General features: G+C 34.9%; 1 protein-coding gene across 2 annotated transcripts in view; it reads right to left on the reverse strand.

The window, feature by feature from the left end:
• SMC1B (structural maintenance of chromosomes 1B) overlaps positions 1–17249 on the reverse strand; it is a gene marked incomplete at its 5' end in the record, with an annotated part of 87782 nt that overhangs the window by 19674 nt on the left and 50859 nt on the right. For both annotated transcript variants that reach the window (XM_079715359.1, XM_079715358.1), the window contains 4 exons: positions 4146–4252; positions 5650–5766; positions 6064–6201; positions 16149–16295. In XM_079715359.1, coding sequence (XP_079571485.1) covers positions 4146–4252; positions 5650–5766; positions 6064–6201; positions 16149–16295 — 509 coding nt within the window. The remainder of the gene's footprint in view (positions 1–4145; positions 4253–5649; positions 5767–6063; positions 6202–16148; positions 16296–17249) is intronic.

Below are 17249 nucleotides of genomic sequence, written 5' to 3' on the forward strand. Positions count from 1 at the left end.
ATTAACTCACTTAGGTTATATGACTCTCTGAACTTGGTAATACCACTATCCCTATTTAACAGTTGGGGAGACCAAGGCACAGAGAGTTAAGTATCTTGCTCAAGGCTACCCACTTAGGAAGTGGTAGAGCCAGGCATGACACACTCAGGCAAGGGCCAAAACATCCCTACTCTTAATCACTGACCATGCTGCTTGTACGAGTGGTTAAGAACAAACCCTTCAGGGGTTTATTTCTGCTGCAGGAGGCAGACGCACAGGCTGTGTACGAGTGGAAGACTTCTTCACTTGGCTCCAGAATACCACTTTGGCTTTCCTCTCCCCTCACTGGCTGCTCCTTTAATAGTTCCTTCTTACCTCCTCAACTTGCTTACATAGCCTAGGATCTCTTCTCTCTTCTATCTACATTCATTCCCTTGGTGATCTTATCCAGTCACATGACTTTAAGTACCATCTGTATACTGACAGTCCCCAAATTTATACTTCCAGCCTGGACCTCTCCCATGAATTCCTAACTTGTATATTCAACTGTCTACTCTACTAAACCTTCAATTGGATGTCACAGGCACCTCAAACTTAATACCTGGGATACATAATGGATAAGCTACTATAAGTAATAAGAGGCATTAGCAAAGTTATCAGATGTTAGATAATTTAAAATTTGATACCATTTTTCTAAACCAGTAGAAGGCAACTAGGAAAATATCATAAAAATAGATACTAGTCATAAGAGGAAAAAAACTATAAAATATCTAGAAATTAAGAACACACAAGATCTTTATGGAAAAAACTTTAAAATTTTAATAAAGGATAGAGATGATTAGAATAAATGAAGAGATATTCTATGTTCTTAGATGAGAGGACTTAATATTTTGAAGATGATCTCCCCAAATAAATCTATAAATCCAATGCAATCTCAATCAGAGTTCCAGTTGTATTTTTATGATTGATTGGCAGAACTCTTTAGCAAGAAACTATATTGAAGTTCAAGCAGACTTCAGAACAAGGAATATGACAGGGATAAAAAGGGGCATTTTATAAAGATAAAGGGATTAATTCATCAAAAAGACATAATGATCCCAAATATATATGCACCTCATCACAAGGCTTTAAAATACATGAAGTATAAACTGACAGAACTGGAAGAAGAGAATGAGAGATCCAAAAGTACTTGGAAATTTCAACACTCCTCTCTTAGGAAATGCTAGACCAACTAGACAGAGAATCAGTAAGTACACAGAAGACCTAGCAACACCAATCAACTTGACCTAAGCACCACTCAGAAAACACTCCACTCAACAGCACAATGCATATTCATTTCAAGTGTACATGGAACATTTACTAAGATACAATACATGCCATGCTATCAAATAAGTCTCAATCAATTTAAAAGGATTTAAATAATGCAAAATATATTCCTTACCACAATGGAATTAAAATAAAAATCAGTACCAGAAACATATCTAAATCCTCCCCCCCACCACAATTTCTGTTAAATTAAGTAACACTGCTAAACACCCCATAGGTCACAGAAAGAAATCACAAAGGATATTAGAAAATATCTTGAATGGAATGAAAATGAAATAAAACACACCAGAAGCAGTGGGATGCAGCTTAAGCGATACTTAGAGGGAAATAAACAGCTTACATGAAAAGAAGAAAAGTGTAAAATAAATAAAGCAAGCTTCTACCTTAAAAAGCAAGAAAAAGAAGAGTAAATTAAACCCAAAATAAGTAGAAGGAAGGAAATAATGTAGTTAAGAACGGAAATCAACAACATAGAAACAGATAAACCATAGAGAAAACCAGTGAAGCCAAGAGCTGGTCTTAGAAAGGATCCAAGGATCCAAAGGACCTCTAGCTAGACATCAAGAAGAAAAAAGACAAGACAAACCATCAGGAATGAAAGAAGGCACATCAGTACAGATCCTACAGAAATTGAAAAGAATAAAAAGGAAATATTAATAACTTTGTTAATAAATTTGGTAACTCACATGAAATGCACAAATATTCCTTCCAACACACAAACTACCAAAACTCACTCAAGAAAAAAGTTATCCTGAATAGCCCTGTATCTAATAAGGAAACTGAATTTGTAATTTAAAAATCTTCCCATAAAGAAAGGTGGGTAGCCCAAGTGGCTTCACTTGAAAAATTTACCAAACTTTTAGGAAAGAAATAATATAAAAACTCTCCATGAGAAAACAGAGGAGAGAATAATTCTTGACTCATTTTATGAGTCTGGCATTACCCTGATACAAAAATGTGACAAAGATATTGCAAGAAAAGAAAACTATAGACCAATACTCTCATGAATATAGATACAAAAATCCTTAACAAAATTTTAGCAAATCAATCCAAAATATTTGAAAAGGATACTACAGCATGACCCAGTGGGCTTCACCCAAGGTATGCTAAGTTGGTTTAACATTCTAAAACCAATCAGTGGGGCTTCCCTGGTGGCGCAGTGGTTGGGAGTCCACTTGCCGATGCTAAAGGACACGGGTTCGTGCCCCGGACTGGGAAGATCCCACATGCCGCAGAGCGGCTGGGCCCGTGAGCCATGGCCGCGGAGCCTGTGCTCCACAGCGATGAGAGGCCCGCGTACCGCAAAAAAAATGAATAAATAAAAATTAAAAAATAAAACCAATCAATGTAATTTACCATATTAATAAGCTACCCCCCCCCAAAATAAAACCCAACCATACAATTATCCCAAAAGATAGCAGAAAAAGTATTTGACAAAATTCAACACTCATTCATGACAAAAATTTTCAGCAAACGAGAAATAGAAGGGAACATCCTCAATCTGCTAAAGGGCATCTTAAAGTTAATATCATACCTAAACGTTAAAGACTTAATGCTTTGCCCCTAAGACTGGGAATAAGGCAGGATGTCCACTCTCACCACTTTTATTCAGTACTGTACTGGAGGGCCTTGCTAGTGCAATAAGACAAGAAAATAGAAGGCATACTAATTGGAAAGTAACATATAAACATGTATGTGTATGTATATTTTCCCCCTTATTGTCATTTGTCTTCTCATTTTCTTCAAGATGCTTTTGCCATGCAAAAATTGTTTTTAAATTTCTATACATTTGCAGTTTATCAATCTTTTCTTTTATGGCTTCTGGGGTCTGTCATACTGAAAGATCTTCCCTAATCTGAGATTATTTTTAAAATTTTTCTTATGACTTATTCTAGTAATATTTTTATGCTTTCATTTTATTTACATTAAAATATTTGATTCAGCTGGAATTAATCTGAGTCTAAGGAATGATGTAGGGATCCAAGTAGGTTATTTTCCAGGATGCTAACAAATGTATTCCAACTGAGTTACTGAAAAGTGTATCTTTTCTCCACTGATGAAATGCACCTTTATTTTAAATCAAATTTCCCTTGTAGATCTGAGTATATTTCTGGACTCTGTTTGTGAGCCTCAAGATTTAATTAAGATCGCTTTATACTATGTTTTAAAATCTGGGAGTTCCAGTCCTTTCTCATTACCTTTTTCATATTTTTCTTAACTAGTTCTGAATGTGAACTCTAGAATCACCTTATCCAGTTAAAAAAAATCTTGTCCATACATGTATTGAGATGATATTTAAAGTACACTTTAGATTAAATTAGGGAATACCAACTTCTTTACAACACTGAGTCTTCCTATGAAAGAACTAGTTTGCCTTTCCTTTTAATTCACATTTCTGCATATAATTCTCAGTCTTGTTTGAAGGTTTCTTTATATATTGCTTTCACATCTTAGTTTATTTCTAAGTACTAAGTATTTTACCTTTTTCCTCTTCACTATAATTGGGATATTTTCACCTAATATATTGTCTCCCTGGTAGTTTGTTTATAGAAAGGCTACACAATTTTATCCGTATACGGATATTTACAGAAAACTAAGTAAATTTTAATAACCACTGTGTAATTATTTCCCCATTCTCTTATTTTGTATATTTGTGCTTTCTCTCTTTAAAAAATTGTGAAATAAAAGAATTAGATCTCTTTATTAAAATAGGAATGTTTACTAGCTATTTCTTGACAAACTGAAATAAAGACTACCTCAGGCAAATTCCTTTAAATTATGAAGTAATAGTTACATTTATATATAGGTAACTGCTTACCAACATCTTTTAATAAAAATACCTTTTTTGATCAATTTCTTGTTGCTGTTTAACATGTTTGTTCTCAAATTCACGAATATTTTCTACACCAATTTCTTCACAGAAGTGTTGAAAAATATCATCTTCAACCTTTTAAATTATTTTAAACCAAGTGGTTTAATAATTAATTTTAAGAAAATACATAGACAATGCTTAAATCTACGTTTTTCCCACCAAGATTTTCCTGGCCAAAGACTAATCCCAACAAGCATCACTGTACTCTGAAAAGTTAGTGCTTTCTCTTTCTTTAACTCCATAAACTACGCTTACCTATTTTCAAATTTCTTATTCTGAAAACTAAATAAGAAAGCTCATAGCTGGCCTTTTAAGTGTTTTGGCCCTATGAATTGTTTAATACAAAATCGGAAGTATTTCATTCACCAAAATATAACATTCTACATAAATACATAAAATATTCTTTATATTTGAGTAATACTTTAGTCTTAAGCAGTGTAAAACCAAGAGGACTGAAGCATAGAATTAAGACTCAAAACACTTGGAAAAACTAGAATGAGCCATATCTAACAAAATAACATTTAACATTAATATTTTTAAAGCCCTGCATTTATGCACTATTATAGGATAAGAGAGACTTGTTTTAACAATAGGACATGTTAAAAAACTTTCAGATTTGCTTAATATAAATTAAATATGAAAGTGATATGACTGACACAACAGTAAGCTATAAATTGTATAAGTAGATAATCCAAGCCATGGAAAGTTATAGTTCTATGTGCAGAGTTCCAGGGTACTCTGAACTGGTTAGATAGTATTTTTACATTATTTTTTGTTCTGGGCATTGACAAATAACAGAGCACCCAAAGGCTGGTTACCAGAACTGGTCTTAGATCCATAGTAAATGTAAATAACTAAGGAATTAGGGGTATTTAACCTGGAAAAGAGAAAATTAAGGGGGCAACATAAGTGTAGTTTCAAATCATGTGGTAAAAGGCAGAACTAGAGGCAATGGGTGTAAGTTATTGAGTGATGGTGTGACAAACAACTTTTTAAGGATTAGAGATAAGCAACAGCGGAATGAATTAAACCAGAAAGTGTCTGTCACTTTATAAGCAGAGGATAGATGATCATATCTTTGGTGCCCCAGAGCCAAGCAACTGTGCCTGGCATATAATAAATGTTCAAGAAAAAACTACTGAGTGAATACACAACCTTAAAAGATGACACAAATGACAAAGTTCTTTCCTTCTTGGTGTTAAGGGCAGTGAGAGAAAGAAAGTGGCCGCAAATTTTACAATGGACAAGGAGAGGCTGGAGAGCTGAAGAGAATAACCATGTATACTAGTCATTTTCTCTTGAGATTAGCAATAGTGGTTCTCAAAAAAACACAAGGAAATTAATTTGGCAAACCAGTAGAACTTAGCATTTATCAAACTTTGCTTTAGCACATATTGAAGAAGCCCTAAATTTGGTATCTGGTCTAGAACTATATTCCACATGCCATTTAGTAATAATATATCATTCATAACCTTATGTATCTTTCCTTCAAATTCCTCAATTCTTCGTTGCCGTTCTTTGATTCCTTCACTCAACATAGTACATTGAGACTCAATATTTAGCAGTTCACTTTGTAGCTGAGATTGTTCCTGATTACAAAAGAGAAAAAAATGTCTTTTTAACATGGCCATTTTAGCTTTATATAGTGAAGCCAAAAACATGATAGGTATCTTTCAGAATAAAAAGAGAATCTGTGAGATAAGGTAAATTCAGGTACAACTGGATAACAACATTAACAACCATAAAAATAAAGTAACTTAAAGAACTATAACATACCTCAATCATGGGGAAAAGTATAACAACTACATGGTGCTTTATAAATGTAATTCCTGAAATTCTATGTCCTGGTTCTAATTTCCATCAAATTTTATCTAAGTCTGCGTTACCTGGTAAAAAGCAGCAAGGTGCTTCTTTTTAATCATTTCTAGTTCACTTTGCGAATATTTGAGTCGTGTATGAGTTCCCTGTACTAGAGTCTGTATTTGTTTCAAATCTGCTTCCTTGCGAAGTGTCTTCATTAAGTTCTAAAAAGGAAGGGAAATATAAAAATATTTTATAACAGACAACACTTTTACTTTTCACAGTGCTTTCATACATCATAATTCACTGCTTTTTACATATAACCGCATCCACACTCCACCTTCCCTTCTTCTGATACTGGGCAATTAAGTACATAAGTCATCTGGAGTAACCAAGATGCCATAAAACATCCTCAAAAAACTAACTATCTCCCTAACAGGAAACAGGCATGAAAATGAGGAATGGGGAGTCCATGTTCCACCCAAGGCACAAAAATGGCATAAATGAGATCATATGATACGTGTTGCCTTGTTTTTAGTGCATCCTTGTCTTGCCTCATCCATTTCCTTCTCCCTTCACCCACCCTATTACTCAACCAAATTAACTCGCTAGTATATGTTCTTCTGTGTTTTTACTCCAAGTCCGTATATGAAAACGTGTATACATACTCACCTATATATGTTGTTTTTTCAGTCTTGTTTTACAAATTCAGAATCACACTAAACATGCTTTTCTGCCTCCTGCTTTTCTCATTCAGTTACTCACAAAGGTCAACTGATAAAGCTCTAAATTCAGTCTTTTAATGGCTGTGTATTATTCCACAGTGTGACTGTAACAAAATTATTTAACTCTTCTCGTAATGATGGGCATTCACTTGGTTTCCAGGTTTTTGCCACCACAAACAGTGCTGCAATAACATACTTGTATGTATACCCTTAAATATTGGTGTTTTTATTTCCATGCAATAGATTCCCCAGAGTGAGCTTAATGGGTCAAAGATATTCATGTTTTTATTATACTAGCTGGTACCAACTGCTTTCCCAAAGGCTAAACAATTCACATTTCTATAAATAACGTTATGAGTATGTTTCTTTACAACCCTACCAGCATATACATTTTTCCCAAGTCTTACTGATATGTTTGAAGTAACACTAATTTAATTTGTGTTCCCCTGAGTACTATATTCTATATTGAGCATTTTTTCATGTTTACTAGCCATATGGATTTCTTCTATGAACTGACTACCTTTGCCCAGATGTTTCTATCATGTCTTTTTCAAGTCAATTTATAGAGTTCTTTGATACTACAGAACCTATAGTCTTCATTTTAAACTTAAAAAAATGTATCCTCATTTAAAATATTTTTTAATTCAAGTTTTCAATCTATCTAGAATTTATTTTTATATGTCATATTATGGGGCACAAAATTACTTTCCCTAGATGTGCCAATATCATTTACTAAATAATCTAACCTTTTCCCACCAAACTAAAACATCATTTTAGTTGTATATTAAATTATCACATATACTGGGCCCTATTTCTGAAGTCCTTATTCTTTTTCATTAATCTGTCCATTCCTATGCCAATACTACCTCAGCTTGGTTACAATGGCTTTTCATAGTATTCTGTATGTTGGTAACATACAGAATACTACAAGTTCTACCACACTCTCTTTTGTTACCTATTTTTTGACTAGTCTCAGGAAATTCTTCATTTGTAAGAATTAGAGGATCATTTTATCAAATAAAAAATTCTTGGTTTCACATATATATATATATATATATATATATATATATATTTTTTTTTAACTGCATTTTGTCTTTGGTACTGCTTGGGCTTTTCTCTAGTTGTGCGAGCAGGGGCTACACTTTGTTGCAGTGCGCAGGCTTCTCATTGCGGTGGCTTCTCTTGTTGCGGAGCACGGGCTCTAGAGCGCAGGCTCAGTAGTTGTGGCGCATGGGCTTAGTTGCTCCGCGGCATGTGGATCTTCCTGGACCAGGGATCAAACCCGTGTCCCCTGTATTGGCAGGCCAGGGAAGTCCTCTTGGTAATTCTTTTTTTTTTTAATTTTATTTATTTACTTATTGATTTTTGGCTGCATTGGGTCTTCGTTGCTGTGCCTGGGCTTTCTCTAGTTGCAGCAAGCAGGGGCTACACTTCGTTGGGGTGTGTGGGCTTCTTATTGCTGTGGCTTCTCTTGTTGCAGAGCACGGGCTTTAGGCGTGTGGGCTTCAGTAGTTGCAGCACATGGGCTCAGTAGTTGTGGCTCACCAGCTTAGTTGCTCTGCAGCATGTGGGATTTTCCCAGACCAGGGATTGATCCTGTGTCGCCTGCACTGTCAGGTGGATTCTTAACCACCAGGGAAGTCCCCCCTCTTGGTAATATTTTAATTGAACTTGCATTCAAGTTATATTAATTGGAGGACCTCTAACCCAAGAATATAGTATGTCTTTCCTTTCAGTTGTTTTGTCCTTCAATAAGATTTATTTTTCTAATAGTTACTGTGTCTTTATACTTATATTTATGCCTATTGTGAGCAGAATACTTCCCCCCCCCCTTTTTTTTTTTTTTTGCTGTACGCGGGCCTCTCACTGTTGTGGCCTCTCCCGTTGCGGGGCACAGGCTCCGGACACGCAGGCTCAGGGTCCATGACTCACGGGCCCAGCTGCTCCGCGGCATGTGGGATCTTCCCGGACCGGGGCACGAACCTGCGTCCCCTGCATCGGCAGGCGGACTCTCAACCACTGCGCCACTAGGGAAGCCCCTATTTTTCCCTTTTTAGATACTTTTTGATAGTATAGAGAAAAACTACACAGTTTTGTTTATTTATGTAGCCCTTCCATTATCTTACTAAATTTAGTAGTTTTTAAACTACAGTCTTATTATCAGCAAAAAGTCAATTTTTCTCCTTTTCAAAAATTTATACAAATTATTTCATTTTGTGACTAACTATATTTAATAAAACTTCCAAGATCATGTTAAATAATAACAGTAAGAGCCGATATCTCTACTTCCTGATTTTAACTAAAACAGTTTTTATGTTTCACCATTTAAGCAATTATTTCTGTTAGTTCTGGGTAAGAGCTATTTTTTATTTTATTGAAGTAATTTCCACCAATTACTCTTCTACTTAGAACTTTAATTAGGACTAGCTGCTGAACTTTACCAAATGCCTTTTTATGTATGATCATATGATTTTTCTCCTGCCTTTAATTTGTTAGTGTAATGGATTATGTTGATCGATCACTTAATACTGAAATACCCATGTATTCTTAGAACAAATTCTATTCAGCAGATGTATTTTTCTTTTACTACATTACTAAATTCTCTATAGTAATATTTAATTTAGAAATTACATATTTATACTCACAAGGGAAGTCAGTTTTTAGTTTTATTTTTTGTAGTATCTTTATAATATTTGATATTAAAGTTATACTGGGGCTTCCCTGGTGGTGCAGTGGTTAAGAATCCACGAGCCAATGCGGGGGACACAGGTTCGAACTCTGGTCTGGGAAGATCCCATATGCCGTGGAGCAACTAAGCCCATGCGCCACAACTACTGAGCGTGCACTCTAGAAACTGCGAGTCACAACTACTGAGCCCATGCGCCACACCTACTGAAGCCCGCACACCTAGAGCCCATGTTCCACAACAAGAGAAGCCACCGCAATGAGAAGCCCACGCACCGCAACGAAAACGAACAGTAGCCCCCGATCGCCGCAACTAGAGAAGGCCCACATGCAGCAATGAAGACCCAATGCAGCCAAAAGTAATAAATAAATAATAAGTTTATATTAAAAAAGTTATACTACCTTTAGTAAATAAACTGAGAAGTTTCCATCTTTTTCTATGATCTAGAATGGCTTATGTAACATTAGAATTATATTAGACAGAACTGAGCTATAAACCCATCTGGTCCCAGTCTTTTTCTTTTTTAATTGTGGCACAATATACATAAAGTTTACCATCTTTATCATTTTAAAGTGTACAGTTCAATAGTGTTTAAGCACATTTGCATTGTTGTGCAACCAATTTCCAGAACTCTTTTCACCTTGAAAAACTGAAAACTAGACCCATGAAACAGTTAACTCCCCATTCTAATCCCCCAGGCCCTGGCAACCGTCATTCTACTTTTCTGTCTCTATGAATGAGACTACTCTAGGTACCTCATATAAGTAGTAGAATCATACAGTATTTGTCTTTTTGTGACTCGCTTATTTCACATAGCATAACATCTTCAAGAGTCATCCATTTTGTAGCATGTGTTAGAATTTCCTCCCTTTTTAAGTCTGAATAATATTCCATTATATGTATAGACCATATTTTGTTTATCCATTCATCTGCTGATGAACACTTGGGTTGCTTCTACTTTTTGGCTATTGTGAATAATGCTGTTATAAATATGGGTGTACAAGTATTATTCCAGACCCTGCTTTCAACTCCTTGGGGTATATACCCAGAAGCAGAATTGCTGGATCATATGATAATTCTATTTTTAATTTCCTGAGTAGCCACCACACTGTTTTCCATAGCTGCTGTACTATTTTACATTCCTGGAGTCTTTTTTCAATGAGAGATCATTCAACTAACCATGGCTTAAAAAACATGTTTTTTGTTTTTTTCTCACACAGAAGCAGTCTACAGTGATGCAGCTCCTCAACAATGGCATCAACTTTCAGCTTCTTAATACAATGGTTTTTATACTCAAGCTTGCTATCTCTTGGTGCAAAACTGCTGCTGCATCTCCAGGCCTCTTGAATGCGTTCCAGTCAGGAAGAAGAAAATGCAAAAGATAATACCAACTTCCCCATTTATATCTCAAAACTGTCACAGGGCCACCACTAGCTACAAGGAAACTTGGGAAATCAAGTTGTTTTAGTTTTTTATGATTCTATAATAGAGGCAAGCAAGGAAGGAAAAGGTTGTGGATAGGTACTGGGCCAACCAACTATACCACTGCCTGCCACTGCCTCATTTTTCAAATGTTCCGCTTTTTTGCTGGTCGATCTTGGCAATTTATATTTTTCTGAACATCATCCTTACAGATTTTCAATTTTTTTTACTATATAATTATTTGCTTGTGAGATTCTCTTAAAATTATTTTAATTTTCTCATTCCTGATCTGTACATGACTACTTCTAACTTTTCTTCCCTTCATTAGAGTTGCAAAGAGTTTATCTATTTTATTAGTCTTTCAAAAGAACTAGCTTTAGATTCATTTTTCCCTTTTCTATTTGGAGTTTTCTATTTAGTTAATTGCGGCTTTAAAAATTTCCGTTACTGTTGTTTATTTTGTGGTGGTTCTAATTTCTTAAAGTAATAAATTCCCTTATATTTCATCTTTCTTCTTTAATAATGAAGGTATTTTCCTTTTGATGTAGCTTTGCTGTATCTCAAAGATTTTGTATTCACCATTTTCAAGACATTTTGTAACTTTCTTCTTGATTACTTGTTTGATCCCCAAACTATCTACAAGTACATTTCTGAATTTCTATGTAGACAAAGATTTTTTTGGTCACTATTTCTATTTCATTAAATTATGATCAAGATGATGTATAAAAATCTCTACTTTAAAAAAAACTTGAAGTTTCCATTGTGGACAAGCATATGATCAGTTTTTAGTGTTTCATAGTTATTTTAAATAATATCTCACATTTATTGAGCACTTATTGTTTTGTAAAGTTTACATTAACCTACTTAATCCTCTTAACAATGCTATGAAATAGGTACTATTATTATCCCCATTATTATTGATGAGAAAATTAAAGCATAAAAGCATTTAAGTAACTTACTCAGTCATACTGCTAATAAGTGTTAGAAATAGAATCTGGATTTAAGCTTATTGATTGTATTACCAATTCCTCTAAGTTACTGTTTTTGTCTACTAGATCTGTCCAATTTTGAAAGACATACATATACTGAAATGTTTCACTATAATTTCATTTTTATTAACTATCCTTGCTTTAAATATTTAGGTACTATGTGCTGCAAAGAGGTTTAAAATGGAAATCTTGTTTTTTAATATATAACGTCCTTCTTTATTCAATTCATTCAATAAATATTTATTGAAAGCTTAATATAGTGAGGATTTTTAACCTTAAAGTTCACATTGTCTGATATTGTCACTCCTGTTCTTTTCTGTTTGCATTTGCCAGGTGTTCATCCCACAATTTTCAACATTCAATTTTAAGACAATTTCTTACAAATGACATTTAGCTGAGTTTTGCCTTATTTTAAGCTATGATGATCTTGGTCTTTTAATGGGAAACTTAAATCCACTCATGTTTACTATAATGACTAATAAACAAAAATTTTATTTCCTCCATCTTACTTTTTATCTTTTATTCTTTTCATGCATTATTTTTGTTATTTGTTCCTGTGTTAGTGTACTTTTAAACACTCTAGTCCCACCAAGATACAATCTTTAAAATATTCTTACTTCTTCATCTCCTCACAGATAAGACCTCTGGAACATATTTACTTCTCTCTCCATCTCTAGTTCCCAGGTTTTGCTGAGTTAGTTTAGCACTATTCATTTATTATAATTAGGTCTGTTCTAATCCATGTGTTGCTTAGAGTACTTTCTCTGGTATTTTTGTCACATGGAGTATGTGCATGACATTATCTCTGAATCTGCTTATCTGCAGATTCCTGAAAGGTAAATGATATCTTGGGATGTAGCCCTTTTCCCTCAGTTGCCTATAGCTGTTATTCCAGTCTCATCTAGTTTTGTAGTCGGATACGAGCTTGATTTAAAAAAATATATACAAGGAATACTTTTTAAAGGGGGGTGGCGTATTTTCGTATTTTAGCCTTGCCTCTAAAACCTAGGACTTCTGTGTTAATGTGTGCCTTTTCTCATTAAACCTACATGGAACTGCGTGTGTCCTTTCAATTGGTAAATTAAGGTGAATCCTCAGAGACATTTCTTCTTTTTTGTTCAGTTATTTCCTCTCCTCTGTGCTCCCCTTCCTCTTTCTGAAACTTTCATTATTCTCACGCCAAGTCTCCTGAGTCTACCTAAGTCTCTATTTTTCTCATGATTTCCTTATCTTTGTAATTTTCCCCCTCATTGAGATACTATTCCACTTGGTCTTCCAGGTTATTAATTTGGTTCTCAACAATGGCAATCCCATCCCTCAATCCATCTACTGCATTCTATAGTTTAGAAATACATTTATTAGTGACAGAAAGTCTTTTTGTGTGTGTGGGACAGAGAGAGGGTCGACACTTCAGTGCATTTCCTTACTGCTACTTTTTTGTTCAAGTGTTGATGGCTCCTGGAACATCTCAAATGCATTTGTGCATTTCTTTCCCTACTGAGGATCAGGTCTGGTATTAAGGTATCCTAAATGGCAGCTGTCCCACAAACATTCTCTACACCCAAAGGCCAGCAATTACAACAGAAAACTGTCAGTGCCCCACCCTGAGACGGAGGAAAAGACGTCTCTCTGGTCTCTTTGGCCTCTCCCAAACTCAGGAATAGGGAGGCCACAACCTACTAATATTTAGCTTCACGGTGTTCAAGACTATGCATATTCACATGGCACAAATATTTAACCTCCCCCCAGGATTCCCCTATGTCCTGATTCTTCTCCCAGCACTCTTCAAAGATCAACAGAAGCCCTGCATCAGCTTTTCCTGGTGGCCTCCCCCAGAACCCAAGACATCATTTGCACCCAACTCTCCACTAGGTTCAGGTGAGACACACAGGTAAGAGCTTAGTATAAACATGGATAGGAAGCCAGATTCATTTCAAGTTGCCACCTTCCTAGAACTTTCTCTGTGCCTAGGCCTAAATTTGTAAAATCTTTAAAAGCTGAATATTTATTAAATACCTTACTTAGATCAAAACATAATTTGCGGTCTTATGCTTACAGAAAAAGATTAAAATTAGCAGAGTAACCTTGCCAGAATATCTCCTTGAATCAAAAACTGGTCATTTGTATACACAAAAGAAGAAAGCTAAATAGGAAAAATAAATAATCTAAAAGCATTCTACTGACTTAGTATCTGTTAAAGTTGACATTTCAAGTAAGTGTGTGTGTGGGATTACAATATTCAACAAATGATACTTTGGAAGGAAGCATTATTGAATTTCTTTTGTCATTTTCAGAAAGAATAAGGTCTTTCTGAGCATGACACTGAAATCCAGAAATTATAAAAGATTAATAAATTTGGCTACACAAAGATTAAAAATACATGTATGATAAAACAAAGTCAAATGTCAAACAGATACTGAACGGTAAAAAGGAATAAATTTTTGATACACACAATATGAATTTCAAAAGCACTAGGTTAAATGAAAAAAGCATAACACAAAAGACTACTTACTGTATGATTCCATTTATATGAAATTCTAAGTCAGAAAAAGCTACAATGATAGAAAGTAGATTGGGTTGCCAGGGTCCAGAGGGTCCAGGGGAGGGTACTGACTACAAAGGAGCCCAAAGGAATTTTGGGGGGTTATGGAAATGTTCTATATCATGATTTTGGTGGTGGTTACACGACTACATACATTTGTCAAAACTTATAGAATCATACACTTAAAATTGGTGACCATTATTGTATATAAATTACATTTCAATATAGCTGACAAAAAAAGTTGTATAGAGAATATATTTACAACATGAAATATTGAAACATGAACGTGAATATATTTACAACATACATGACTAAAGGGTAATTTATTTATAATACAAATAATTCTTAAAGTAGGTAATAAAATAACAAATACCTAATAGAAAAACATGCACAGGAAATAAATAAGAAGTTCACAGAAGAGGACTTCTCTAGTGGCGCAGTAGTTAAGAATCCGCCTGCCAATGCCTGGGACGTGGGTTCCAGCCCTGGTCCGGGAAGATGCTACATGCCATAGAGCAACTAAGCCCAGGCGCCACAACTACTGAGCCTGTGCTCTAGAGCCCGCGAGCCACAACTACTGATCCCGTGTGCCACAACTACTGAAGCCCACATGCCTAGAGCCCGCGCTCTGGAACAAGAGAAGCCACTGCAGTGAGAAGCCTCTGCAGTGCAATGAAGAGGAGCCTCCGCTCGCTGCAACTAGAGAAAGCCTGTGCACAGCAACGAAGACCCAATGCAGCCAAAAATAAATAAATAAACAAACAAATGAATTTATTAAAAAAAAAGAAGTTCACAGAAGAAAAAAATTACAAAGAACCAATAAATACATGAGTCAACCTCAGTTATAAGAATTGCATATTCAAACAATTAGATTACACTTTTTTCTTTACCAGATTGGCAAAGATTAAAATATTTGTTAGTATCTAGTGTTGCAATCTAGGAACAGACACACTCTACTACAGGTTTCTTTTGATGGGAACTTAGCAGTATCTATCAACATTTTAAATACACACATCCTTAGACCCAGAAGTTCCACATGTAGGAAATCATCTTAGAGGTACAAGCAACGATGTAACAACAAACATTTATATAATGCTTAGATTTTTACCAGGCATTGTTTTAAGTATTTTACCTGGAATATCTGATTTAATCTTTAAAATAACTCTAAAAGGCCGGTCCTTTTATTATCCCCATTTTACAGATGGGAAATTAAGGTACAAAGGGATAAGGTAAGTTGCCTAAGGTCATACTGCCGCTGGTAAGTGGCAGAGTCAGGATTCAAACTCAGGCAGTGTGGCTATAGGGTTTATACTCTTAGGCACTGTGTTATTTTCCCTCTCTAAAGAAAGTTTAATGCTGCATCATTTGTAATAGCAAAAACCAAATGTCCATTTTTAGACACTGGTTAAATAAACAAAATCTATATAATGGAATGCCAGGCAGGATTCATTAAAAATAAAGTGGTTCCTATATGCTAAAATGAAAACATGTCCACGTTATGATATTAAGTGAAAAAGCTTGTTGCAAACACTATCAATAGCAAAAGTCTATTATAAAACAAATCAGAAAACACATATGCTTGCATACACAGAGTACATTTCTGGAGGCTATGCATCAAACTATGTTTAACGAATACCACTGAGATGTAAGGATGGGTGAGGGAGAGATTTTTATTTTTTACTTTATTCCATTCTGCATAATTTGAATCTTTTAAACTATAGGCATGGTACTTTTATTACCCAAGAAATTAGCTTAAAAACACAATTACTCTACTTGGTATTCTACAATTTTTACAACATGGACTTACCTTTAATTCTTGGATTAGTTGAGTTCTCCTGTCTCTTAAATTCTTTAATTCTTTCTCATCCCAGCATCTAGCCTTGTATTTTAAGTCACTTGACCCTCCAGAGATGACTCCAGATTTTAAAAATAACGTTCCATCAAGAGCTACTGTCTGTAAAATTAAAAATATTTTACCTTGGAGAAATGTACATAAAGATAAAAACAGAACATAATATGACAACTTTCACAGCTGAGACTTTGCAGATGAGAAAAACTACTTACTGAACTCCACTAATAAGATAACTAGCTTATGAGGGACACCAGCCAACAAACTCAAATACAAAACCCTGTTTTGCTAAGGCCCAAACAATTCTAGGCAACAGATTAGCAGCAATTTAAAAAGTTCAAAATAAAATTATATATTAGTTCTAAACATATTCAATATTGAGAAGAAAAAACCAAGAGTATTTGTATTTAATATCTCATAGTCTGCATTATATAATACTGTATTTTAAAGAATCTGACATCACATGTCAAAGACATACTATGAAAACAGCCTTAGTTACTTTAGGATATCAAAAATATCACGTTCTCTAAAATGAATATGAAACTGGGACCAAGAAAAAAACCTAAATGGAGTCAAAGGTATAAAATAGCTTAAAGTTTATAGTCCTACGAGTAACCATATGCTTTATAGAATAAATGAAAGCAATTCTCAGTGTTTTGTGAATGTTTCTAATCAATTAGTCAAAGCAGAGGAGACAGCTTGTGGAGGACTAAAACCATGTAATGTGAACTAATGTTAAAAAAAAGCTGACAGGAATCTCATTCATTCCTGCATTCAGACAAACATTCTCTTTGTGACTGCTGTGTTTGAAACATTCTATACTGGGGACTGGAGTGACCAAAAGGGAGTGAAATATGGTACTGACCCTTAGGGAGTCATGCTGGTAGGAAAAAGAAACATATAAACATATCATTACAATGTAAAGTATGAGACAATAGAAACATAGAGTAATCTGGAAGCTTAAAACTTGGGTGCTCCAACCCAGCCTGGAAGGTTCACAGAAGGCTTCCAGTGGAGTTGAAGGCTTTCACTGTATCTTATCAGAGGTACTAGTTAGAA

The sequence above is a fragment of the Hyperoodon ampullatus genome (assembly GCF_949752795.1).
Source record: "Hyperoodon ampullatus genome assembly, chromosome: 11".
Classification (NCBI taxonomy): domain Eukaryota; kingdom Metazoa; phylum Chordata; class Mammalia; order Artiodactyla; family Ziphiidae; genus Hyperoodon; species Hyperoodon ampullatus.